The following is a 27,761-nucleotide window of genomic DNA, read 5'->3' as shown; positions in this document are numbered from 1 at the left end:
AACGGGAGGTCGACAAACAGTCAATATAGCCTCATCTTGGAATAAGTCGGTCCAAATAGTTGAGTCAAGCAAGGTAGTATCCTAAGTCCTCTTCACTGTCGTGATAAATGATATACACAGTAATCCAAAATGTACCGGACCGAGTGAATTTCCAAAACGACCTAAATTAGCTGTGATCTGTACATCGGTAGAAACATGAAAGATGGGGTTCAACCTAAAAGGCATGATATGGATATTGGATACAAAGAAAACCGAGGTTGAAACCCTTGTGTTCGAGTGAGAAGATTATTTTGTTCTAATAAAGATTACTCATTTAGTTCCATCAAAATTGTGTTGTTTGGAACAAAAAACGCTTCGATCGAACAATATACTTGTTCGAACAAAAAACTTAATGTTCCGACAAGAAAATTTAGTTGCAATGAAAATAATCCTGTTTGATCGAACAACATGCTTTTCGTTTGAACGAAGACTTCTTCATTCTACCAAAAAAATTTGTTCGAATAAAGAGCTATGTTATTGTTCAAACGAAAAACTTTTTGTCCTGACAAAAGAAATTGTTGAGCAAAAACAATTTTATTCAAATGGATGTTCGAATGATAACGATTCTGTTCAATCGAACAGTTTATTCCAACGAAAAACCTTTCGTTACAAAAAATTGTTTGAACAAAAACAACTTTTTTCGACGAAATTTTCAATAAAAATCTTCATTTTTGTCAATAAAATATCATTGATAATTGTGATTGATCATTGGAAGTCGGAACCAGTTAATAACTAATACATGCCTTCTAATAAATTTTGATTCCTCCTTTACAGGGAACTTAGCTTTAAACTAGAGGCTACTAGCCTATGTAGGCCTATGTATATGCGAAGGCCTAACATCCGGACAGAATGGGCTTAGGCCTACTGAATTTCAACCCTCGTAAACATTGTATTCCTACACCTCATTCGACAGGGATAGGTCTCTGGGGTATTCAATTGGTAAATCGATATTATTAACGGATTATGAAAAAGAAATCTTTTGTACATAGTAGCAATGTTGCCAGAATTTTATTTCAAATTTTGTTTTGAAGTTTAATCCAATGAGTCCGTTAATAAACGAAACAATTATACTGTGTTTGTTTGAGCCAGTAAAGCTCAGTACCGGGAGGCCTAAAGCCTAAAGATTGCGTACAACTTGATAAACACTTCAAGCGACACAGCGAACGATATCCTTTCCCCCGGCAAATGCTTACTCTGAATATCAAACGTGAGTCCAGCTTACGGATAGGAGTGTGTTATATACTTGTAGATACCTTGTGCATTTGACAATGATCGGTATGTACTGTAGGAAAAATAGAGTATTGATAAATGGTTAAAACCAGCGGCCGAATAAAGTAATAATTTCTTTATTTCGATACCTCGTCGACACAAAAGCTTTTCTCCGCTACACCTCTTAGCATGTTTAGTTTAGGCCTACGACTCCTCGGTACTCTAATGATTTATCCTAGTAAATACATGGTAAATTTGGTAAAGAAAAATAGATATTATTAAACTAACTTTTTGAAGCCCGCGGAGAAATCACTGGTAGTAATAAATTTATTAGTACTTGATTTGATTCTCATGGCGAGGAAAACTCGCAGCGGATCCGCGGAACTGTGATGTATAGGCACACGTTGATTCATTGATATTTACAGCTGGACAGTGCTTGTAATATTTAGAGTAGTAAATATCATGTGGATCGGTAACGTGTACCTAAGAAGAAAATGGGTAATTGTTCAAATGACCGTTTGAATACTGCGACTGAATGTGAAGTCTCGCGGCAATAAATTTGTGTTTTATACTTGAATTGACAATCGAAGTGATGACCAGCCTGCGGATGATTTCGGGATGACGACTAAAATCACATGTCGCCTCATTGAATGGGGCTCAATTTTCGATGTTTACAACCCGTCAGTGCTTTTGTAACATTGATTCATCAAAATTCGAAAATTCGAATTAGAAAAAGTGGTAAGGTAAGAAAGCCTTTGCAGTTTTGACGTCAATTGTCAAATAATGATAAATATAGCTGCATAGCAGCGATAACGGGTTTCTGCCCAACTGGTTCATATATCGCACTGGGAAGCGTCATCGAAATCATTCTACAGTTCATAACATATGACTTATTTCCAAGAAGCGCAACCTGGGTCACCAAAATGCTGGATATATGGATCCAGCTACACACAAGGGCTACAACGTAAAAAGTATCGATGTACCAAAATGACTTAACCGAAGATATGGTTCTTTCAAAGTCTCCTGGTGGCAGTTGCATGAACTAGTCTGTCGCACATGCTCTCCTTGCGCGTTTTGATCCATAATTTCGTTAATACTACCGGTAGGTTGGTCTACTTTCATGCATCAATTTGTTAAGTGAGGAATTTGCATTCAGAAATAAACTACGATTTTTAGAAAAAGTTTTTTTGTTTTCATTTATTAGTGACAGTTTACATATTGTACATATGTTTGAACTATAACAACTTTGAAAACGACCTTAACAACGTATATTCAATGAACATTAATTAACTTTAATCACAAAGAGGGAATTATATATAGGTAACAAAATTATTGCATTGTCGGGATTCGAACTTGATGTGGCATCGGCGTCTTTGAAGCGATTAAGGTAATGTTGAGTTCATATGCCAAACGGAAGATGGTACAAAATGGTGACGATAGATGAAACAAAAACAGGAAATGGCGGATCGGGACTTATATCAGTCCGATTACATGATTTGCGAAAACAAAATGGCGGCTTTTTGAATCGCTCATATATGAATCAGATAGCGAGAATTGACGTGTCCGGAGTAATGTGAGTCCGAATCCGTCATTTACGGTTGAGTTAACGCTCAAGGTCGTCCGGTAAAATTTAGGCTTTTCGGAGTGCACTTTTCTCAATGGATGACGATTCTTTGCGTTATTCTTGACGCTGTTTAGACCCGGTAATTATGCGGGATTAATTTATGATAGATTACTACACGCAAATTCGAAATGGTCAGGCGCTGAGTTATATTTCTGACTGAATTGAAAATTACGTTTACAAGCTGTTGGTAGTCGAATCTGAAAGGAGTTACATTTTATGAAAAATCTTTGGCTGGAAAGTGGAACATTTATAATAAATATAGCAGCAAAGCAGAGATAACGGGTTTTCCGCTGTCTTAGAATCCTGTTTATCGGTGGATTTCGACAAAGCATTTGATAAGGCACAACATCAGCCATTACTAACTAAACAGGCTATTAGGAAACAGTATCAATGATAGGTCGCCCAAATGGCTCAGCAGTTATCTCTGAACGAAAACTTATCAATCAACGGAACGCCACATCTTGGAATAAGTCGGTCTAACTAGTGGAGTCATGCTAGGTAGTATCCTAAGTCGTCTACTGTCTAATGTCCTGACAAATGACATACACAGTAATCCAAAATATACCGCAAATCAATTGTGACAAAGTATTGATGCGAATGACCTATTTAGTTCATCGACCATGTACCGAACACTATTATTGTGGCCCAGCATTTGGGGTCATTCTACTTGAACCCCAAAATTCAATATGTCAAATGATAAATGATAAATGATGTCAAATGCTAAAGTCATTTTAATTTTTCTGCCAACTTCATTTCTTCTTTCATATTCATCTAACATTAAACATCATTAAGTATGCGTCCCCTTATTGAAATTAGGTTAACTATCTCAATATATCGATGTAACTAGGAAGACTTTATTTAAAATGTTGTGATTTTTATGTCGACTTTTTGCGATATTGTCTCAATAAATTGCCATACGTATCACGACATTTTAGCTAAAGGAGTGATAATTATGTCGATGGTACGCGGTTATGTTGAGATACAGACGTCGACATTGGTGAAAGGCGTGATCCGTATAACGATTTATCGTGATATAAACACGGTATATCGACTTAATTATGTCGATAAATTGCGATATATCACGTTTGTTCGACATAATTTCGTCGTGACAAAAGGTCGCGACGGTTTTGTACGGGTCCCATACATACGGAAGTACGGAAGCGATAAAGGGCCTCGAGTTGTCGCGTTCCAACTCGACAAAGTCGTAATGTTTTTGTCGACATATCACGATATATCGGTTCATGTCGACATGAATTTGTCGACATATTGAGATGTTTTGACGACATATTTCATTTTCTCAACCATTTTCCTCGCAACAATTGGACATATTCATGACGACTTGAAACTCAGTCGCCATATTACTGGCGTCCTCATCTTACATTTCGACGTGTCTTCAAATGACGGCTTGTCCCGTGGAAAATGGGCGAAAAAGCGAAATTTGTCGTGAAAATGTCACGATATGTCGACATATTCACGTCGACTTGACGCGATATATCGCGATATGTCGACATAAATATAGCGACTTGTCGAGTTGGAACGCGACAACTCGAGGCCCTTTATCGCTTTTGACATATGAGCTTCCGTACATGTTTAGAAAAAGAAATAATATGTGATCTTTCATTAAGTAGGATCACTTGAATGATTGCTTTAATATCACTTTAAAAAAAAAAGAATCTGCCAAAATGACCTTAATATCCAACACTATATCAGATTAATCGACTTCAAAATAGGCGAAAGGATAAGTCTTGATTACGTTATTAATTGGCCTAATTATTCAAAAGCTAATAAAGTGGGCGACAAAACCAAAAAAATGAATTTTCGCGTGCGATAAAACCAAAATCTTGAATTGTCGCGGGCGACAAAACCAAAATATTGAATTGTCGCGGGCGACAAAACCAAACTAATGAATTGTCGCGGGTGATAAAACTAAAATAATGAATTGTTGCGGGCGATAAAACCAAAATATTGAATTTTCGCTGGCGATAAAACCAAAATATTGAATTGTCGCGGGCAACTAAACCAAAAAAGTTAATTGTCGCGGGCGATTAAACCAAAATATTGAATTGTCGTGGGCGATAAAACCAAATTAATGAATTGTCGCGGGCGATAAAACCAAAATAATGAATTGTCGCGGGCGATAAAACCAAAATATTGAATTTGATGGGGCGACAAAACTAAAAATTATTAATTGTCGCTGGCGATAAAACCAAAATAATGAATTGTTGCGGGCGATAAAACCAAACTAATGAATTGTCGCGGGTGATAAAACTAAAATAATGAATTGTCGCGGGCGATAAAACCAAAATATTGAATTTTCGCTGGCGATAAAACCAAAATATTGAATTGTCGCGGGCAACTAAACCAAAAAAATTGTCGCGGGCGATTAAACCAAAATATTGAATTGTCGTGGGCGACAAAACCAAAATATTGATTTGTCGCGGGTGACAAAACCAAATTAATGAATTGTCGTGGGCGATAAAACCAAAATAATGAATTGTCGCTGGCGATAAAACCAAAATATTGAATTTGATGGGGCGACAAAACTAAAAATTATTAATTGTCGCTGGCGATAAAACCAAAATAATGAATTGTTGCGGGCGATAAAACCAAAATATTGAATTGTCGCAGGCGATAAAACCAAAATATTGAATTGTCGTGGGCGACAAAACCAAAAAAATTAATTGTCGCGGGCGATAAAACCAAAATATTGAATTGTCGCGTGCGACAAAACCAAAATAATGAATTGTCGCAGGCGACAAAACCAAAACAATGAATTGTCACTGGCGATAAAACCAAAATATTGAATTGTCGCGGGCGACAAAACCAAAAAAATTAATTGTCGCGGGCGATAAAACCAAAATATTGAATATTCGCAGGCGACAAAACCAAAATGATGAATATTCGCTGGCGATAAAACCAAAATATTGAATTGTCGCGGGCGACAAAACCAAATGAATTAATTGTCGCGGGCGACAAAACCAAAAAAATTAATTGTCGCGGGCGATAAAACCAAAATATTGTTTTGTCGCGTTATTTTAGTTTTGTCGTTTTGTCATAATGCCGCCCTCATTTGCATATTCGTGTTTTTTTTATTCATGGCCCTTATCAGCCACCATACTAAAGCCTTAAGGCCGCGTAAAACTCGATAAACACTTCAAGCGACACAGCAAACGATCTCTTTTCCCCCACAGCGAACGCTTATCCTAGTAGAGGCTACTAGCCTATGTAGGCCTATGTATATGCGTAGGCCTAACATCCGGACAGATTGGTCGTTGGCCTATTGAATAACAACCCACCTAAATATTGTAAATTTTGTTTTGAAGTTCAATCCAATGAGTCCAATAATAAACGCAACAATTATACTGTGTTTGTTTGAGACAGTAAAGCTCAGTACCGGTAGGCCTAAAGCCGCGTCAAACTCGATAAACGCTCCGAATGTCAAGTGTGAGTCCAGCATACGGAAAGGATTGTGTTATATACTTGTATTTAGTAAATACCTTGTGCATTTGACAATGATCGGTATGTACTGTAGGAAATAAAGAGTATTGATGGTATTGATATAGAGGTTAAAGCCCGCGGCCGAATAAAGTAATATATTCTTTTATTTTGATACCTCGTCGACATAACAGCTTTTCTCCGCTATATCTCTTCGGCGTGTTTTGTTAAGGCCTACGACTCCCCGGTACACTTATGATTTATCTTAGTGAATACACGGTTAATTTGATAAAGAAAAATAGGTATTGCTAAGCTAACTGCTTGACGCCCGCAGCCAAATCACTGGTAGTAATAAATTAATTTGTACTCGATTTGATTCTCATGATGAGGTGAAACTTGCAGCTGATCCCCGGAACGACGATGTAGTGACACACGTCGATTCGTCGATGTTTACGGCTCGACAGTGCTTTTAAAATCTAAAGTAGTAAATTTCCTGTATATCGGTAATACGATTTGATGAGGAAAAGGGCTATTGTTAAAATTAGTTTTTAAAAACCGTGACAGAATGTGCAATCTTCGGGTAATAAATTTGTTAATTTATGCTTGAATTGATAATTGATATGACATGAAACGTGTGGTAGATTTCGGAAAGAGGACTTACAAAAACATGTCGGCTCTTTGAATGGGGCTCAATTTTCGATGTTTACGGCCCGACGGTGCTTTTGTAACGATGATTCTTCAAAATACGCACGGAGTATTTGTAGATCGAAGTGAGCTGAATGATATCAGACGGATTGTATCGACAACAGCGGCAAGGTAACAAAGCCTTTGTTCTTTTAGTAAAAATAGTGTGGAAGAAAATAATAATAATAATAATCACGCGGATATCAATAGGGTTTTCTGTGAAATAACAGAAAACCCTAATAATAATCAACAGAATTACAAGAGGGTTTCTGCGAAAGCAGCAGAAACCATAATAAACACGCGAATATCAATAGGGTTTTCTGTGATGTAACAGAAAACCCTAATTAGTAATATTAGTGTCACCTAGCTAACATGAATTAATATTCCATTTCATCATGGTGGCCTTGAACTCTAATCTAAACATCATCAGTTTATGTAAAACCATATCGAAATGTAGCCGCGGTATACAAAACAAATTGAAATGAAATTCAACTGATTCAACCTCTAAATACTTGCTATTCCGAATTAAATTTTCTCGTAAACTGGAATATTTTTTAAGGTTTTTGTCTACGTTTATATAAATGTCTACCATGATTAGCTGTCCCAGTGTGCCTAAAATCGCATCCGAGAAGCACAAAAAATTCAAAATCTCCCATAACAGGGGGACACCCCCTCGCGCTCCCTGTCCTTCGTTTTGGCCACCCTTTGTTATTTCACTACAGAACGAAGACCTGCGTCCTCATAACGTGCCTCATAATAATAGTTTACTGCCAGCCAAAAGGTTATAACGTTGTTCACCTCCCTGATCGATATTAATTAATGTATTTCTATAATTGTGCAGGCTACCTTCCTACACTAAAACAGCCATCATTCTTGGCTGGCGTTAGCGAGCCTATGTCAACGGTCTGGCTGATCAATAATCATTCGTATGCTTAATACACTACACTCAAAGCTATTTGTAACACATTTTTATGCAATTTCAGTAGCCTGTAATATCACTATTAATGGGCGAATTGAACGGATTAAGCGAAAATATATTTCATAATTGGTTTTTCTTGAAGGTGCGCAAAGTTGAAAGCCGTGGGTTTCATATTTTTTGAGAAATTTACCAAAAAGTTTCAAAAATTCGATTTATTTGAGGTTTTTTTTATGCAGCACCTTTAACTGTTCAAAATTACACATGTGAAAAACAATGCTATTTGCACCGGAAGAACATTATATCGCAAAGATCCGACGCTTTGTACGGTAGTTATGGGCTTTCAAAGACGAAACCCCTCAAAATCTTGGTTATACAAAATTTGTGTAGACCGGGTTTTGACTTCCATCAAGCTTGAACAGTTGTTCCGGGGCAAAAATGCTTGTGTGATCGCGGCTTATGATTGGCTTAGCCGCATTGATCAGCAGGTGTTCACGTGAACCTGCGGTATCGTATACCATTTTACTTCCGGATTTTTTTTAAAGATATAAATTGTATTTCAATATCGATTTCTGTGAAATCATTAGTTGATTTGGTTTTAGGGAGGAATATTTTTATTTGCACTACAGAAAATATCATTGACTATTGTGCAAAGTGCAAAGGGAAAAATAGCTTTCGGATGGATGGATGACCTTGATATGCTAAATAGCCATGTGCTCAAACTGCTAATTCAATCAAATTTTATTCTGCAAAAAATATCAAATCCAAGTCAATTTTACTTAATTGAACAAAGTAAAACAGCAAATCCAATTCAATTTTGTTTTAATGAGCAAATTTCATAAAATTCAATTCTATTCCGCATTCAAATCAATAAGACCAAGGGAAAAGATTTATCTGAGGTTTTTGTTCCTGCCAGCTCCAGTCGCTGTCTGTGCTACTTATGAAAACACGATTGAATTGTGTAAATTATTAGCCTGGGATTGACTAGTCCGCCTACCGCCGGGAGTGTATTAGGACAAATGAACCGTCTCACAGAATGCATCATTTGCCATTTTATGAAAAGCTGACAGGCTTGCCATAGTGCCCCTTGGGGCTCTTGTTCGTTTGAAATTAGCAGTGGTGACAAACTGCTACTAGGCCTACTGTATCTAGTGGTATTCAATTACAGTTAATTCTGATTACATGTACTGGGCTACTATTATTATTACTAGCTCTCAAAATCTACTGATTATAAGAATGCCTGGAAAATGTAGATTTCAGGATTCTTTTGCTTAAGCGAGACGATTATAGCCAATGGATCGATAAATGTAAAGATATGAGGGAAGCCAGGTGTGAAATATGCCATCGAAGTTTCAGTGTTAGTAACATGGGAGAAGCTGCTTTGAAAAGCCACATGAAAAGTAAATTAAATTCGGCATCGATTGAATTGGCGAAGTCTACATCTTTGGATAACATGTAGGCCTATTCAAGTTCCACGATCAATAACTGTAAGGTTTTGTCAGCAAATGCATGTAACGCTCAACTATCATCATCACTTATTTATTCTGTATTTTATAGAAATAATATTTATTTGTCTCGATGACAATTTTTCCCAAAAAAAGAAGGTATTAAACAATAATAACCACAACAGAAGCTGAGATGTACATAATGAATAGTTTACTACCAATGACTGTGGCTGTCCTAATGAGAAATTTCTTGTTTTATTCTAGAGACATTCTGAAGAACAGACCTGAAAATATCAGAGAGTTTGCAGCAGGTAGGGCCTAAATAAATAATGTTTAGGGCAAATTAAAATACAGTTAATACAGTGAATTCCAGATAAAGTACAGTTGGATTAGTGTGGAATCACTTGCATCATATTAAGTCCCAATATGCAGGGGCTGATCCTTGATTTTCAAAGGGGGTAGCTCTGCTGGTCATCCTTATGAAACTTTTTAAAAATTAGTCTAACTTGCATGTATTTAAAGCAATATTTAGGCCCTGCTTTATCTTGTCATATGTTCAAAATGTACCTTCTTTTACATGTATTCATACATAGGCATATTTTGTTATCACAATCCATTGCAAAATTGTTGCCCATGAGATGTTCTATAATTGTGGTGTGTTTCGAGGTTATTGGGTTTTAGGTATGGTCACCAGGCGGCGTTCAATAGTACAATAAATTAGTTTTTAGATTCTGCGGAGCTTAATCTATTAGTATAAAACGGAGTGTTGAATTGATTTAGGGGGCCTCCTCCAAGATGATTTTGAAAAAAGAAATCTTCTAGATGCATGTTCGGCCAAATCTTAGTGAATATTTCATATAAAAATGTCACTGAAAAAAATGTAATTAATCCTCAAAACATTTTTTCAGAATAAGTTTTTTTTAGGTCTATTAATCCAACAACATACACACAATCCACATGAGTCTCATCCTTCGTTTATGGAGACTGGCAAATTTTTGATAACAGTGTCTATATCTACCGGTATATCGTAGTTATAAAAATGTGAGCAAGAAATTTACTGTGACAAAAACAGGCCCATATAGGACTCAAGTTTCAGCGTGAAAGTTGTTGATGGTTTGCGTATTTGATAAAAAAAAGTATTGATTTTCACTTTTCAAAGGTGATGATAGGTCTTGATTTTTACCAAGGCCTGATAACTATGAACCCTGGAATGCTTTAATTATCTATCGCTCCTGCAAGAGAATCTGTAATTAAGGTGAAGGAGATTCGCACAAAGCGACTGCAGTCTCCACAGTGAATCCTCACTCACTGACGAATCTGTTCCGATCCTAACAATTTTCACCGTCCGTAAACACCCACTCTAGATAAACCTAAATAAACAACATACGATCGAAATTAAATATGATCAAGTTTATTTATGACAGCAGGAAGAAATCAAACCACATTGGTTGATTTCCTATACCAGAGTGGAGATAATATGCAAATGTACAATTATTTATGTATTTTGTAACATTATATTCACATATCTGACACTATCTAATAAATTTGTTATTAATTCAATATACATAGAAATCACTCAATAAAATCACTTGTATGAGACTTGACGTATTGGCCCCACTCTGCGCAGTTGCGCCACTGCGCAGGGTTTACGTGAAGCAGCAGAAAAAAACATTGCCACCTTTTGAATTTTCAATATTGGAAATTGTACTTGAATTTCAATTATTTCAGCTGTTAGTGTTTCAAGGTACAATATAACTAGATGATGTGATATGGCGATGTTAATAAATGATAATTCAGCAAAGAAGCTTGTGAGGAACTGTCCCGATTGAGAATACAGCAGTCAAAAACATCTAAATATGCGTAGTTACATAACTATTGCAGTGAATTACAGACGAAACATTGAAGCTTAATGGCTGTTTACAAAAACATTATAGCAATCACAATTTAAAGATAATAAGGGTATACAACTTAAGTTAAAATTATGGCCATTTCTAAAATTATATCACTAATTTGTAGTCAGTGCGGAACGTTTGGTTTTGGAACGATAATGAGGGGTGGTAGGTAGTCATGATTTACCACATGTTACGTCCGTGTTGTTGAAAATCATGCGAGAATGGCGCAACATTGAAACTGGCAATAATTTCCAAATATCATACATATTTTTTTGTACATATTCATGATTTATCCTCTATAAAGTGCCGATAAACAATTGCATTGTAATTAGCTTTGTCTTATTCTATATAAATACCAGTATGGTATGTAAATTCAATCACTTGCGCTATGCCTGAAGAGGGGATAATGTAACTCCCGAAAATGTTCTCTATAATAAATATATGTTACTCATTAGAAATGAGATTTGTACTGTTTTTGCTGCTATGGATTTTTAAACAATTCCATGTTTATGATCAGTATGTTTGGCCGCGATGGTTGCCTGGGACGCGATTTTTCACTAGAGAATTTCCGCAATCTTGTTTGCAGTGCGCATGCTCCTCATTTTGTGTGTACTACACTCGCTGTATCAGCGTTTGCAGCTCTCAAACAAAACAGCGTCAAATAACCTAAAGATTGAGAGAGCCTGGTTCAATGTTTATTTTGCTGGACCATTGAATTTCAATTATTTCAGCTGTTAGTGTTTCAAGGTACAATATAACTAGATGATGTGATATGGCGATGTTAATAAATGATAATTCAGCAAAGAAGCTTGTGAGGAACTGTCCCGATTGAGAATACAGCAGTCAAAAACATCTAAATATGCGTAGTTACATAACTATTGCAGTGAATTACAGACGAAACATTGAGGCTTAATGGCTGTTTACAAAAACATTATAGCAATCACAATTCAAAGATAATAAGGGTATACAACTTAAGTTAAAATTATGGCCATTTCTAAAATTAAATCACTAATTTGTAGTCAGTGCGGAACGTTTGGTTTTGGAACGATAATGAGGGGTGGTAGGTAGTCATGATTTACCACATGTTACGTCCGTGTTGTTGAAAATCATGCGAGAATGGCGCAACATTGAAACTGGCAATAATTTCCAAATATTATACATATTTTTTTGTACATATTCATGATTTATCCTCTATAAAGTGCCGATAAACAATTGCATTGTAATTAGCTTTGTCTTATTCTATATAAATACCAGTATGATATGTAAATTCAATCACTTGCGCTATGCCTGAAGAGGGGATAATGTAACTCCCGAAAATGTTCTCTAATAAATATATGTTACTCATTAGAAATGAGATTTGTACTGTTTTTGCTGCTATGGATTTTTAAACAATTGTATGTTTATGATCAGTATGTTTGGCCGCGATGGTTGCCTGGGACGCGATTTTTCACTAGAGAATTTCCGCAATCTTGTTTGCAGTGCGCATGCTCCTCATTTTGTGTGTACTACACTCGCTGTATCAGCGTTTGCAGCTCTCAAACAAAACAGCGTCAAATAACCTAAAGATTGAGAGAGCCTGGTTCAATGTTTATTTTGCTGGACCATAGAATTAGTTGTACAAGTTAGTTAAAATGTCCAAGCTTATTCATACTTTGCTAGTGATGACGAGTAACCTTTAAATCCGTTTTGATGCGTACGTTTGTCCGGTTGATCTACCTATTGGCTGTGCATCAGATTATTTTACATTCAGAAATATCGTTCTGAGTGGAAATCACGGGTCCAAGGCCCGGAGATGTAGCAGCGGGTGACACCCGAACGAGAATAACTGAACCGAACGCTGTGAATTCTATACTACAACCGAAGAGATTTATTCAGCATTTAGAAACAGTCTGGCTGGTTGCTGGGTCACACATGTCCAAATAACCTTATCTAAATATTGTAGCGTACAAGCGTGAGACCGAGGAGTCGTGAGATATTCTCGACATTCCCGGCTGGGAAAATTAATTGTTTCTAGAATAATTCTCAAGTTAGAAAAATGACATATAACTACCACATGTGCGAACCCAGCCAAACAATTCGATGCTTAATGCTTACAAGTATATTCCTAAACTAATTAATACAGTCAACATGATCTAGTCTGACTACATTATCTTCACTTGATATCCATCAGAGTCTGAGCTCGACGCTACGCATTTTCGTACTAGCTGCACATGCAGCCCGGCGTTAGGAGGTACGATTTTGGTTTTAATGGTTTTTGGTATAGCCAAATTTTTTGCATTTCCCTTATCCCCCTGATCTTCCACGCAATGACCGAGAGGTGCCAATCTTGCGATCGGTCTTCGTGTCGTACTGTTGACCGTTTTGACAGTGGCTGACTGTTCCTGGGGGTTTCTACGATTACATCAGAGCTGCCAACTGTCCCGCGTTTTGCAGGACGCTCATGGAATTTCATCGTTAGTCCCGCTGTCCCGGGAAGCATTAAAATGTTCCGGATTATTAAACAATTAGCTTTTGTCACGGAAATTGTGATGGTTTATATTAATTTCAATGTTTTCAATGGAAAGTTGACTTTTTGGTTTACCTTTGTCAGCGATATGAAGTTGGCATTGAGCCAATTCATGTAAAATCGCGGTCCTTTTTTTATGTGAGCATTTGTTTCATTGGCTCTCGGCTTAAACGACGTATAATCGATGCGATTGAAGACATGACGAACCTCCGTCAATGACATGGTCAACATTGTTAAAATTCTACGAAAAACTGTTTTTGGCGGGAAAATTCTTAGCTCTCACGTATAAAATTGCAATGACCTCGATTGGGGGGCGTCGTCTCTATGAGCGAATGTGATTGGCTGTTTTTGGGATATACGGGGAATTCCAGCGCTACTAAAATAATGGGAAAGCCATAGAATGGCAAACGTTTCATTGGACTAGGCATGTTAGATGCCGTATACTTGCGAATTGCAAATGCTCATTGCTGGTGAGAATGTAATTATTATCCGCCATAGGTATTGTTTCATTTTAATACCCGGTGATTGTTTTGATTGACATCGAAAACATTCACTTACACGAGGCCTCCACGTGCGCGCGGAGTGCTATAGTCTGTTGCACACACAAACACACGCTCAGTCGTACAGTTATACACTACTATAGTGATACTGTAACGCTGCTTGCTTGCTGGCGCGTTTGACATTTCATCAGCAGAAGATGAGCGCTGTGTTTTCTGTTTGATATAATTTATAATAAATTGTAATTTCTTGTGACCTGAAAATACTAAGCAGCAAACTATAGCTATAGGTCGAGGTCTGAATATTGTAGTAGTAAATTCAAGGATTCAAAACGATCTGAAACGCCGATTTCTTACTTAGCCAGTTTAGATTCCGCGGCCATACATTGGAAGAGGTTTCCAAGACTAAATATTCAGCCACCCTCTGATATGTGATGTGACATCATATGAATTTTATTTGAATATTTTTTCATATTTTTTGAATATTTCTTTGAAAATATAAAATAGTTTCCCGCGCCTACCTGTACCCTACGAAATTTTGGACGTGGACCGTAAACAATGGTATATTTTTGGTCTTATTTGACTACAAAATAGTATAGTATAGTATAGTATAGTAGTTTATTTGTCACCATCAATATGTACAAGATTAATTTTTCAAGCAATGCCCTTACCCCAAACAACCTCTAGCTTTCAAGGTAAACCACACATTGCCCATGGGCAATTTATTTTCGCTAGCAGTGTAATCGATATACGCCGCAAGTGAATATGATAAGGCAAGTGTTCACTATGGCGCTAGCAGTCAGTACGCTAGGCATGATATAATATGGCAAGTGAACGATGTGGCACTAGCAGAGGGTACTCAGGAATGATTGAATATGGCAAGTGAACACTGTGTTGCTAGCAGTCAGTACTTAATTTCTCCATGCATTGAGTTAGATTTCCTGTCTGAATTTCATTCAACATTCATTCATGATGCAGTTCTCTACACCTGGGTACAAGATAAGTGCTTGATTTTAAGTTAAAAAGCTGAAATGCTGAAATTTTTAGATGTCCCTGAAAATTGATGGCTGTCCCATAAAATGGGGATCACTGTCCCTCAAAACAATTTCCAGGGGTTGGCAGCTCTGTTACTACACCCATCTTCCATTTGCATCGCAGATTGATGTTGTCGTGGATTAGAACCACATCACCGATTTTTACCTCGCTCGGGTTGACATTCTTCCTTTTTTGTTGTGACGCATGTATTTGACACAACATCACAAGGTATTCACTTTTGAACTGATTTCGGAAATTTGCTAAAATTTGAGTGCAGTGCCGTGCGAGGTTGCGGAGCCTGTCGATGTGGCTTCAGCAGCATGCCATTGGTCGTCACTGTCCGAACCTCTGTCCGGAACGATCTCAATATCTCGGCAGTAAATTATCTTATTCGGTGACAGTGGCTCCAGCTCATTTATGTTGGTATTTATGTACGTGATCGGTCTATTGTTCACTTCACTTTGAATTTCCTTCAGTAAAGTTTCTTATTCTTGCTGGACCATACTTTTTCCGCGCACTTTCTTTATCGCCGATGTTATGATGCCGATGCATCTTTTGTGGATGCCAGAAATCCAGGGTGCCTGTGCTGGCGGGTACCTAAAATTGATGCGTTTCTCGGTGTATAGTTTTAACATTGCATCATGCGTGGCCATTCTGTGCAAGCGTTTGATTTCGACTTCTCCGCTTGTGAAGGTCTTGGCATTATCTGAGTAAAACAATTTAGGAGCCGATTGTGCCGAACAGAAGAGTCTGAAGGCTCTCCACGGTCATATCAGTTATCAGTTCAAGGTGTATTGCACGTGTCGTACAACACGTGAATTGGCAAATGTATCGTTTTACAACTTTCTATCTGTTTATAATGTGTAATTGGCCGGTAAAATCCATGGCTGTCGCCGAAAACGGTGTGTGGTAGTTCAGCCTGAAATCTGGAAACGGGGGCGTTATAGGCGGCTGGTAGTTTCTACCATGCAGTTTTTTGCACGTGACGCACCCGCGCAATAACTTTTTTATTCTCGATCTTAGTGTAGTAATCCAGTATCTCATTCGAATTTTATTCATTGTCAAACCTATTCTGTAATGGAAAACTTTGCGGTGTCAATGCAAAATGACGTGCTCGGCTAAACGACTGTGGTTTGGGATCAGCAGTGGCCTTCTCTGGTCCCCGTTTACATTAGCCTTCTAGAGCCTCCCGGCGCCCCGTATGAGGCGTCTGACGTCTAAAAACAGACGGAGCTGACCCACAATCGCAGGTGCCGACGTGCGCTTTCGGCGAAGGTATTGCAGTGCGTCGCTGCAATGTTTATTTTGTGCATCTTGAATCTAGAGCACTTCAGCTGCTTTTAGGTCAGCAGCTGTGACTACGTCCTGCGCGTAACGTTTCTTAAATGCAATGCACACTAGAGCACTTGCTCGTTGCTGTTCGTTGTTTCGAAAACATCCGTATAAGTTTCTGCTAGCGCGCTCCCATACGTGGCACCCAGAACCATCGCTTGGAGTCCGAGTCTCCGCACCGTGTGATGGTTGAGCTGTTTTTAAGAGATGATTTTGTTTTTGTAATCGCACGATACCGTCCTGTACTGCGTACAGGATACACCTTATCGCAACTTTTTGGCATGCGTCGCAGAAAACCACAAAGGTGCCCGGTTTGCTTCAATCAGACCCTAGCCCTCTCGGTTTCTGCGCTAATGCGATGCGATCCGCCTGCGTATCCCATTTCAAACCTAAAATGAAATGTTTTCGATCGTGTCAGGCATCCATCTTGCTGTATGGCCTCGGCCATCGATTTCGAGTTACTGGCCCATTGTTGGCGTATTGTAAAGGCCCCCGTCGGCCATCAATCGTTTTGATTGGTTTTAGTAATTCGCCACTTCTTGTTCATTTTCTACGCATGTCAGTAAATTGTCCACATACAGTTTTTCAGCAAGGTCTCTCGCTATCGCACAGCCAGCGTATGATTGTAAGTGAGTCTGCAGGGTTATTCTCAGCGCGAAGGGGCTGCTGACATTTCCAAAAATGACCTTATTGCATCGGTAGGGTACGATTGGTTTTTTCAGATCGTTGTCTTTGTACCATAGGAATTGAACATATTCGTTCAACAACCATATCAAGAGGAACGCCCGCTCAATGTCCGCAATTAGGCCAATTTCTTCTGAACCTATGCAGTAAATCGGTTAAGTCTGTAGTTAAATTAGGACCTTCGTAAAGGCACCCGTTGAGAAATGGCTCGACACAGCTCGCGTCGAAAATGATTTGGACCGAGGTCGTTTCCGCTGTCACGCAATACCGGAAAGTGTGGAATGAAATAGCTGTCGCATCTGCTCTCCTCGAAACTGCTTCCAGTTTCGGACACGTATTGTTTCTTGATGTTTTTACCCCCGAAGGGTTATGGGGATTATCCGTCGTCGTCTGTCCGTCCGTCCGTCATTTTTTGCTTCAATTCGCTACTAGTCCTACAGTTTCAGATCAATTTAGTATGAGTGTTCTAGGGACCTAGGCCTATCAAGTTAAAGAGCCATTTTTTTTATTCGTCCCCCAGGGCCGCCCTTGGGTGTGGAGTTTCTATTTCTTCAAGTCGCTACTAGTCCTACAGTTTAAATCAGATCAAGTCCAAATGTGGTATGAATGTTCCAATATGGACCAATACCTACAAAGTACAGAGCCCTTTTTGGATTTGGCCACAAGGGGGCACCCCTAGGTATCAGCTTCTATTTCTTCAAATCACACAGCAGAGCTATATTAGCCGATAGGCTCCTTGTCTTTCATTACCGCTCGGTACTGTCCTGTTGAATTTAATTTACACAAACGATGCATGACCTGCTTCAATCTCGACTGACATGGGGCAATGTTATCTTTCAACGGCAGGTGGTCTGGTCACCACGGTAATGGTACCGAATACCACCTGTTTTCAAATTCTATTTTCTTCGCAAAATTGAGTTTGAAAAATGCATCGTACTCATTCTCTGCCTGCCCCTGAAGCAATTAATTCTTCGAAAAGTTTGTATATTCTGTATCGCTTTGCTCGTAATCGCCCTAATAGTATAAGCTACTAATGCTTCAAGGCCAATGGGCCTCTTGTAACTTATAAACAGGTCTTTAAGTAAAATTTTTTATATATATATATATATCGTTACATTAATAACTGTTTTTAATGACAAATAATAAATTGTAATCAGGCCTTTATGTAATGTTTATTTTTCATTGAGAGATTTTATATGGCAGTATTTTTGAAAATATTTTCAATCAAGTTGGATTAAATTTGACAACCATTTTTTGCCTTCTCCGTGAAGTTTTTGCTGTGGCTGTTATTCATCTGCTTTTAAGAGGTATTCAGTGATGTGCAGTTTGAAACTGGAATAGTTGGATAGAGCATCAAACATAAACCTCAAAAGGAATTACCTGCGAAAAGTTTCAGCACATGCCGATCTTTAAGAAAATAAACCCAGAAAACAAGCATAAATTTTTAAATCAAGACAGTATTGAATTCTAAATTACACTTCAGCACAAGTGGTGACATTTATATTTGTTATACATGTAATTGTAATTGATATGTTTAGATACATTGATCAAGCCTGCCCAGCTAGGCGGGACTTCTCCCTTTTCCCAAACTGGAACTTCCGATTATTTTGATGAAGTCCCATGAAGGTCCATGGACCTCTTGTTATTGGTTTACCTTTGTTAGCGATAGTGTACCTTTGTTAGCGATAGTGTAGTTAGCATTGAACCAATTGTAAAATCACGGTACGTTTTTTTTAAATGTGAGCTCTTGTTTCATTGGTTCTCAGCCTAAACGATGTATAATTGATGCGATTGAAGACATGTCAAACCTCTGTAGATGATTGGTCAAATTCATTAAAATTTCTCTAAAAACTGTTTTTGGTGGGAAAATTCTTAGCTCTTGCATCTTGCGAGTTTAGATTGTTGCACACTTGAAGAACAGACCATAAAAGTGTCTTATAAAACTGGTGACCTGATCTCTGAAATCTGTTTACAACATCATTGCATAACATCGCTGTTGTCTGGACCCACTGTCCTCGCACATTCAACAAATCGATAGAAATATATATTATATATATATATATATATATATATATATATATATATATATATATATATATATATATATATATATATATATATATATATATATATATATGTATATATATATATACCAGGGCAGCGATCTTGAATTTCTAGTTTGAATTCTATAACTCTTGATGCATTTTCATGAAAATCATTGAAAAAAGATTTTCTATGAATATGGTTGACATTAGACAAAAAGATCCAAATATATTGACCAGAGTGAGATGTTAGCGCAGGACGTACAATAGGATACCAAACTACAATGTGATTTACCAATGCAACGCAATTTTCACTGTATTGATCTTAAACATTGTTTTACCTTATCGCCGAGAATAGAATAAGATCTAACAACGATCGCCTCGATTCATCAAAGCAGAAAATTATCAAATTTCAAAAAATACATTTCAATTTATATATCGTAAAAAAAAACATACTTAACTGTCAATCTAATATAAATAGGTCAAGCCTACCATCGTATCTTCCATATAAATATTATTTTCTAATAAAATGAATATGACTATATTGAAGCAGTGTTGCCATTTGATTTTGATTGCTCCTTTGAAGGATTGAAAGGCAATGGCTAGGCTATATGGATCTCCCTCTTGCTGACTAACCACCTGCCCTGTCTAATCCATAAACCCAGTATGACCACAAGTCTAACTGTGTAGGCCTATAAGTTAATGGTCATTTGAGCTACAAGACCATTGGTCTTTTTTTAAACTATTTGTTCAGGAATCGTCAGGTTTTTTAATTTAAGGAGTGTCTATCATAAGGTGGGGGTCAGGGGTCACCATTGATAGCTGGTTTAGGTGAAGTTTACAAATTTTCCCATTTAAAATGGATATCAACCAGTGGATACAACAAAACTTTTTCCCCAGTTCATTCAAACATGTTTACAGGTTCTGCTATATCCTAGTCTTTTTGTGCTTAACACTTAACACTCTTGTGAATTTCGTGTTTCTTATTTTATCTTTCAGCACATTTCACGAAGTCAAATTTTTCCAAGAAGATTCAACATCAGCTTGAAGAGCGTAGTGAGAGAATGATTGAAAACCGTATATTACAGAATATCTAATATGCCGCATTAAGTCTTATCATCTGTTTTCATATGACAGCTGTCTGTATATTCATACATGTGATCAACCTCTGAGTTCAATAAATAGTGAATTTTCTGCTAGCTTTGAAACGAGCTCAAACTTTTTCATAGACATGCATGTACATAAGAATCATTCACCTGCTAAATTTTGCCATCCGTTGTATGTTAATTATTTCTTGTATTTATTTTCTCATATAGTTAATAATAAATGCATGTATCTTGTTGTCAAATTAATTTTGATATTCGATATTGTTGAATCCATAATGAGGAAAGAATCTGAAGTGGAACAAGGGATAAAAGTTATTATCATTGTAAAACTGTATGAAATTATAGAGATGCTTCCTAAGTAGTATGTTAATTTGTTAGCTACTAATATGACTCAAAATTCGGGTCACCCTAAAATCAATGACAAAATATCACGATCCTATACTTAATCGTATGTATTTCAAACCTATATTTGCATTCTTTTACCCTTTCGGTGTAGACGCACTGAAAAGGTTAAGCCATGAAATTATTTCACGGCATCTGTCTTTCATTAATCCGACAGTCGTCCAGAGGGTAACATTTCAGACATAGAATTCTGACTTGCTTGGCTTGAGAGGTACAGAATCTTCAGTAATAGGAAAAGTAGGCTTTCAGATCAGAGGTCGCACTTTTCAATTTCATGATTTTTTTTCTATATAATGGAAGGAAATAGAAAAAACATTCTTGACATCAATAAATAACAGAATAATACCATCAAAAAAACAATATGAATATAGCTGCGAAGCAGCGATAAAAGGTTTCTGCCTTGCTGAGTAAAATATTGTACAAGGATACGTGGAAAAATTTCACCAAAATCAGTTCATAACGTTCTGCTATTTTGAAAGAGCGTCACATAGGGGTCAGCTCATATCGTGGATATGTTGACCCACATGTGCAAAGTACTAATGTACCATGTTTAGGCAAAATAACATGGAGAATGATGAAGACGCTGCGTTTTTTCCATTCCCTAGTGGCTGTTGTATGAACTAATTTCACTGGTTAGTGTACTATACATATTTTGATGTACTCACACCAGGTTTAATGATTTCTATAACAAAATGATTGAATTACAAAAGAAAAACGGATTTTAGAAGTTTTCATAATAACAATAATGTATATTTAGGTACTATTCCAGGTATATAAAGGTCAGAAACTGACGGTCTGCACGAACCAGTTACGCGATCGCGTAATGATCAGTTGCGCGAGTTGTTACTTCGCGCAGCTAGGATATTTTCATGATCAGTTGCGCGAGGTAATTAGACCCGGTACTTCGCGCAGCTGACAGTAATGATCAGTTGTGCGAGGTTATTAGACCCGATGATTTTTCGGGCGGGGTTTCAAGTGATACTTTTTTCAAAGGATTTTCCGAGAAAAACGACAGTTTAGCAGAGAACATTAAATACACATATCCTGATGGAGAGAAAAGACGAGTATTATATAACAATTCTGTTCATTACTTATGAAATCATACACCATATTACCATAAGACGTTGAACGTTAACGTTAAACACCCACAGATTGAAGAGAAATAGATCTCTTTTCGCTGTCTGTAGTTAGCATTTTTTAGTTTTTGGGTTCATTTATTGCGGGATATAAGACAAAAATGATACCTTCTCATTTTTCCCCAAGTTAATTTTACACATAGCCGGCCACCCATTTATAAAGTATTCAAATAATTCTACAAACAAGTAATTTTTAGACCCGACAGCTAAGAAAATGAGTTGGCCAGCATTTCCATTTGGAATTTACTTAATTACCCGGCATGAGATGGAAGCCCTAATTTTTTGCCATAAATTCGTTCTCCTTCCTGCATTATATATATATGAAAATATTTGAAATTTATCATTTGCATTAGTCAATTATTAAGATTTTCTTTTTGGTCAATTAAAAAGTTATTTCCTGAAGGCACCTGGCGCCGTCGGATGGAATACGCCTGACTGGCTATAACTTGATTACTATGAATAAAGACATTTATTATGAATTTCTGCCGTTAACTAATTTAAAGTCTAGTATAAACTACTATGTAAATGCATTTTTAAACTCTGAAGTACCGGTCCAGTGTTGGCCCCTGAGGTAACGAACAATGAAATCATTATAATCGGTACCTAATTCTTTAGAAATAGATTCAAATGGGAGTAATTTTCTTACAATAAGTAGCCAAAATGTAAAACGAAGCAGGAATTTTGGCATGTGCATAATTAGTAATACCATTCGCCCATTTATTTTAAAACACCAGCACAATGTTTGCCAATCGTACCAGTCTCCCTAATTTCTTCATAATTATCGTGTCTAGAAGACCTATGTAAACTATTTGGTCTAGAAATTCTGAAGACAATGATAGAAAAACCGTATAAAAATCTGCAATTTCTCAGCACATTAAACAGTATTCTTTGATTCTTTTAACACTTAACATCACTTACAACATCATTTACAACGGAAACGACCAACGCTCAATGACCAACGATTAACGACATGGATACGGACTCAAACAAAATAACTGCAGACTTACGACACGCGTGGCATATGGCAAGGAAGTATGCCAAGAAGTCGGGATATGCGGTTATTCTTTGCGGATTAGTGGAAGGGAAGAACCAACATAACAAAAACAAACTGGAATGCCTCACATTTTCCACAAAGGTTACAGAAGGTGCAACGAATGACATTCGGCAGAAATTTGTGGAGCACGCGCTTTCGGCACCAGCGGTACGTACGGCGGCATCAAAGGAAACTAACAGAGATTTGCCGAAAGTGAGTGAGTTATTTACACGAAAAGAAAACATGGAGATCCGTGATCTGAATAGTAACGAAGTTAGATCGCTCTGTGCCATGCTGATATTTCATTCAAATATGATTAGAGGCATCGAAAAAAACTGTCCGAGCTGGGGCGATGAATCCAAAAGAGTGCCATGGTGGCCTGCAGACCTGCCATTCAAGAACCCTCGATCGGATTTTAGACCGAACAAGGCAGGGTGTACGTGGTCCGAAGTCGTCCGCGGAATTTGTCAGTCAGCATACGATTGGCACCGTAAGTAACGTTATATTAGTATTAATTCCTGCCTGCCCTTATTATTGTTAATTCCAACAATTTATTTCATTCAAGGAGTTTACTTAAGAATTTATCGCAACGAAAGATTTCATTGCGCAGTTCAAACATATTTCGGTCTCATTGCAAATGAGTAATTGGAAAAGTAGGCTTTCAGATCAGAGGTCGAAGGTCCAGACACCACTCATCACCACAAGTAATTTTTTTCCCTAATAAATGGGGGAAAATGAACAACAGCCAGAAAACAATAATGTTAATAAAAATCAATAATTTTGCCAATATTGTAAAAAATACATCGATAAATCCCAAAAATCACGACATGAAAAAACTGCAAATCATATAAAAAATGTAATAGATTTTAAAACTCCAGAAAATTCCAATGAAAGAAAAGAAAGATTAGAAAATATGAATGTGGATGAAATAAAATGTGAAGTTTGTGATGAATTTATAACAAAAAGGAATTATAATAGACATCTCGAAACAGAAAAACACCATCAAAATTTGAGTAATAATGTTTTAGGAAAAGATTATTTTGATGATAAACCTCAAAAAGTAAAAAAAACAACTTCAAAAACTAAATCCATTTCAAATAAACCTTACATGGAAAATGTTAGAAATTATATTGATTCACTAGAAATAAAAGATACAATTGAAATTTTAGAAACATTACATAGTAAAATTGGTCCTGCAGCTATTATATTTAGATTTTTTAAAGGTACAACAATAGAAGATTATAGTACATTTTATGAAATAATAGAAAAAATACTAGATTTGATAACAGATGTTGAATATCCAAAAATTAGTATCTCTGGGAAAGTAAGTTTTATAAAGTCAGAAGAAAAAATGAATTATAATATTCAAACACACTCTGAAGAAATAATTTCAACCAGAAAGAAACTTTCCATGATGGGTTTCTGTGTAATTGTTTCTGTTTCATTCACCGAACTCGCTGTCAAAAAGGCGATTCTCGATATAAATAGTAATGGGTTTTCCCCGCGGGATACCCGCTTTGGGAAAGGCACCTGAATCGATGCTACGAGTTCGAATCCCAATATTTAGACGTAATTTATTATTCTTTGAAATAAATTCTTAGAATTTCTATTTATGATAGGATGTGCAGGTTTTGATTTGGTAATGATGTTAATAAAAGTTAACCTCTTAAGGTATTGTTTTCTATCTATTATTTGTGACGGATTAGTTTCGATGCTCCTCACAACCCGCCCCACCACGTGTCACTTATTCACGGACGCGCGGGTTGTATCATTTGTAATAGGTCTACCACATGAAAGAGTCCATGGCCTGCCGTAGAATAGTAGGGCCGATCACGCTGTGTGCGATGAAAGTAGTGTTTGAAAAAAACAAATTTTTAATGAAATAAACATTATTTATCATAATTAATCAATAGATCAGGTGCCGCCTAAATAATTGTTTGTTTCGTGAAATTTGTACAAAACTTCGTCATGTCTTGTGACCCTGAAAATACTAGAAGAATCATCGGTAAGCTTATAAAACGGCGAGGTCAACATAGTAACAAAAACTTCGGGGATTGAAAAAAAAAACTCAAAGAATTATTTCTTATACTGATGAGTTATACTGATGGGGAGTAGCGACCGTCATTGACACCGGTTATTTATCCATTCACTATCAAATGTGACGAGCCCAATAAATGATTGCGCATAGATTCGGCCTCTCAGCATTTAGCACAGCAGTTCCGAGAAGTGTTAAGACCGATCAGCGCGCGCACTATCTAAAACCGGTGCTAGTACGATCAATATCTACAGGTATATACGTGTTCAGTATTACACAGCGAGTACCAATATGTTGATCGAGCGTCGTCGTAGCAACGCGCTATACAGCGGCTCGAACTAGCGAGTAACGTTAATTATCTTTTAACCAAATTAGAGCACTTATTACCATCGGAATCAAATATAAACCAAGCTGCACCATCTACATCAAGTAGAGAATACCTGTGTGAAATTACAGTGTCGGTCCACACGTGTCATAAAGAAACATCCACAGACAGACAGACATGACGACGATGCCATAGATGGGTTCGTCTGACGACGAAACCCATCAAAAACACAAATAAAAGAGAAGTTAGAAAAAATATTTAATGAATTTAAACGTCATATTGAAGAAAGATATTTTGAGGGTTCTGGCTTAACATTGAATGAAATTATATATTTCGATTTAAATGTTTACAATACAAAAAGAAATAAAACATCAAAAAGTAATAAAATGTTTAAAAATGATTCAAACTTTACAATAGAAAAGGATATTAAAGCATCATCTTATATTAAATTACCATTTACAACAAAAGCAGTAATAAATATTCAAAATGAAGATAATAAATGTTTTCTATGGTCAATTATAAGTTGCTTACATCCAACACAGGAAAATGTTTGTAGAATAACAAATTACCGGAAATATGAAACATTATATAAAATTGATCAATATCCAGTAACTATAAAAATGATTCCTAAAATAGAAAAAGTTAATAATTTAAAAATAAATGTATTTGAATTAATGCAATTACCAAAGACAAAAGGTGAAAATATTAAAGATTATACATTGGAAGCTTTATATTTAACAGAATATTATGATGATGAAAATGCTATAGATTTGTTATATTACAAAAAAGATGAAAATGAACATTATATGTGGTTAAAACAAATTGATTTATTCTTTAGAACAGAAAGTGATCACCATAATAAAATTTATCTATGTAGAAAATGTTTATCTAAATTTATGACTGAGAATACATTATTAAAACATAAAGAATTATGTGATAATAATAATTTTTGTAAATTAATAATGCCAACAGAAAAAGATTATAAATTGAAATTTACTAATCATAAATTTAAAAATATTGTTCCATTTGTAATTTATGGGGATTTTGAATCGTTGAATAAAGAATTAACTGATCAAGATAGAAAAGAAATATATAACAAAAAGCAATTATTAAAATCAATGGATAAAGGAAATGAATTAAATGAAGACACAATACAAGACCCACCAATTATAAATACAATTAAAAAAGTTCATCAAAGAGCTGCTGCTTATGGAATTTATATAAAATCAAATTATCCTGAATTATATGAAAGTCAATATATTTCTTTTAGAGGTGAAAATGTAGTTAATGATTTTTGTGATAAAATGATTGAATTAGAAAGTGATTTTGCAAAATTATTAAACAAACATAAAAGAATAGTTATGACAAAAGAAGATGAAATTGATTTTAATTATGCAACTCATTGTTGTTATTGTGAAAAACGTTTTTATTCATTTGATAAAAAAGTTAGAGATCATGATCATTTAAATTCAAAATATCGTGGAGCTGCTCATGAAGGTTGCAATTTACAAGCTAAGAAAGTTAATTTCGTACCAATGTTATTTCATAATTTATCAGGCTATGATACCCATCTATTTATAAAACAATTATCAAAGAAATTGGGCACAATTAATCAAGAAATAGAAGAATATAATGCTATGAATGGTGTAAATGTAAGAAAATATGATTTTAAACTATTAGCTAAAACATCTGAAAATTATATTTCATTTCAATTTGGTTGCATTAGATTTTTAGATTCTTATAGATTTCTAGCAAGTTCATTAGATAATTTATCAAAAAGTTTAGTTGATAATGATTTTGTTATAACTCGATATTATTATCCAAATGAACAAGATTTTAAATTATTGAGATATAAAGGTGCAATTCCTTATTCATTTTATAAAACACACAATGATTTTAATGTAACAGAATTATTAAAAGATCAATTTTATGATCAATTAAAAGAGGAGTATGTGAAAGATGAAGTGTTTAATAGAACATTAAATATTTGGCACCATTTTAAGATGAAAAATCATGGTGAATTAGTTGATTTATATTTAAAATCAGATGTTATGATATTGGCTGACATATTTGAAAAATTTAGAGAAGTTAATTTGAATCATTTTAATGATGATCCTTGTTATTGCTACTCTAGTCCTGGTTTAACCTGGCAATGTGGTTTAAAATATACAAATGTAGAATTAGATTTATTAAAAGAACCAGATATGGTTTTATTATTTGAAAAATCAATTAGAGGTGGAATTAGTGGTGTTATGGGAGAGGTATTTTAAAGCAAATGATGAATATAAATTATTATGTATTGACGCCAATAATTTATATGGTTGGGCAATGATGCAACCTCAACCATATAAAAATTTTATATTAACAGAAGTTGAAAATGATGA

General features: G+C 36.1%; 1 protein-coding gene across 2 annotated transcripts in view; it reads left to right on the top strand.

The window, feature by feature from the left end:
• LOC141905829 (RIIa domain-containing protein 1-like) overlaps positions 1 to 20,670 on the top strand; it is a 74,166-nt gene extending 53,496 nt beyond the window's left edge. Inside the window, exons 4-5 of one of the 2 annotated variants that reach the window (XR_012619277.1) lie at positions 9,617 to 9,663; positions 20,340 to 20,352. Coding sequence is in view for 1 of the 2 variants with exons in the window: in XM_074794879.1 (XP_074650980.1) it covers positions 9,617 to 9,663; positions 20,340 to 20,437 (145 nt within the window). In the remaining variant the exon portion in view is untranslated. Of the gene's footprint in view, positions 1 to 9,616; positions 9,664 to 20,339 lie in introns of both variants that reach the window. The other variant, XM_074794879.1, reaches the window with a different exon arrangement.
• The last annotated feature ends 7,091 nt before the right edge of the window (positions 20,671 to 27,761 follow it).

The sequence above is a fragment of the Tubulanus polymorphus genome, chromosome 5 (genome assembly GCF_964204645.1).
Source record: "Tubulanus polymorphus chromosome 5, tnTubPoly1.2, whole genome shotgun sequence".
In the NCBI taxonomy this organism is placed as follows: Eukaryota; Metazoa; Nemertea; class Palaeonemertea; order Tubulaniformes; family Tubulanidae; genus Tubulanus; species Tubulanus polymorphus.
The sequence above is the reverse complement of the archived record's forward strand: the minus strand, read 5'-3'. Positions and strand labels throughout refer to the sequence as shown.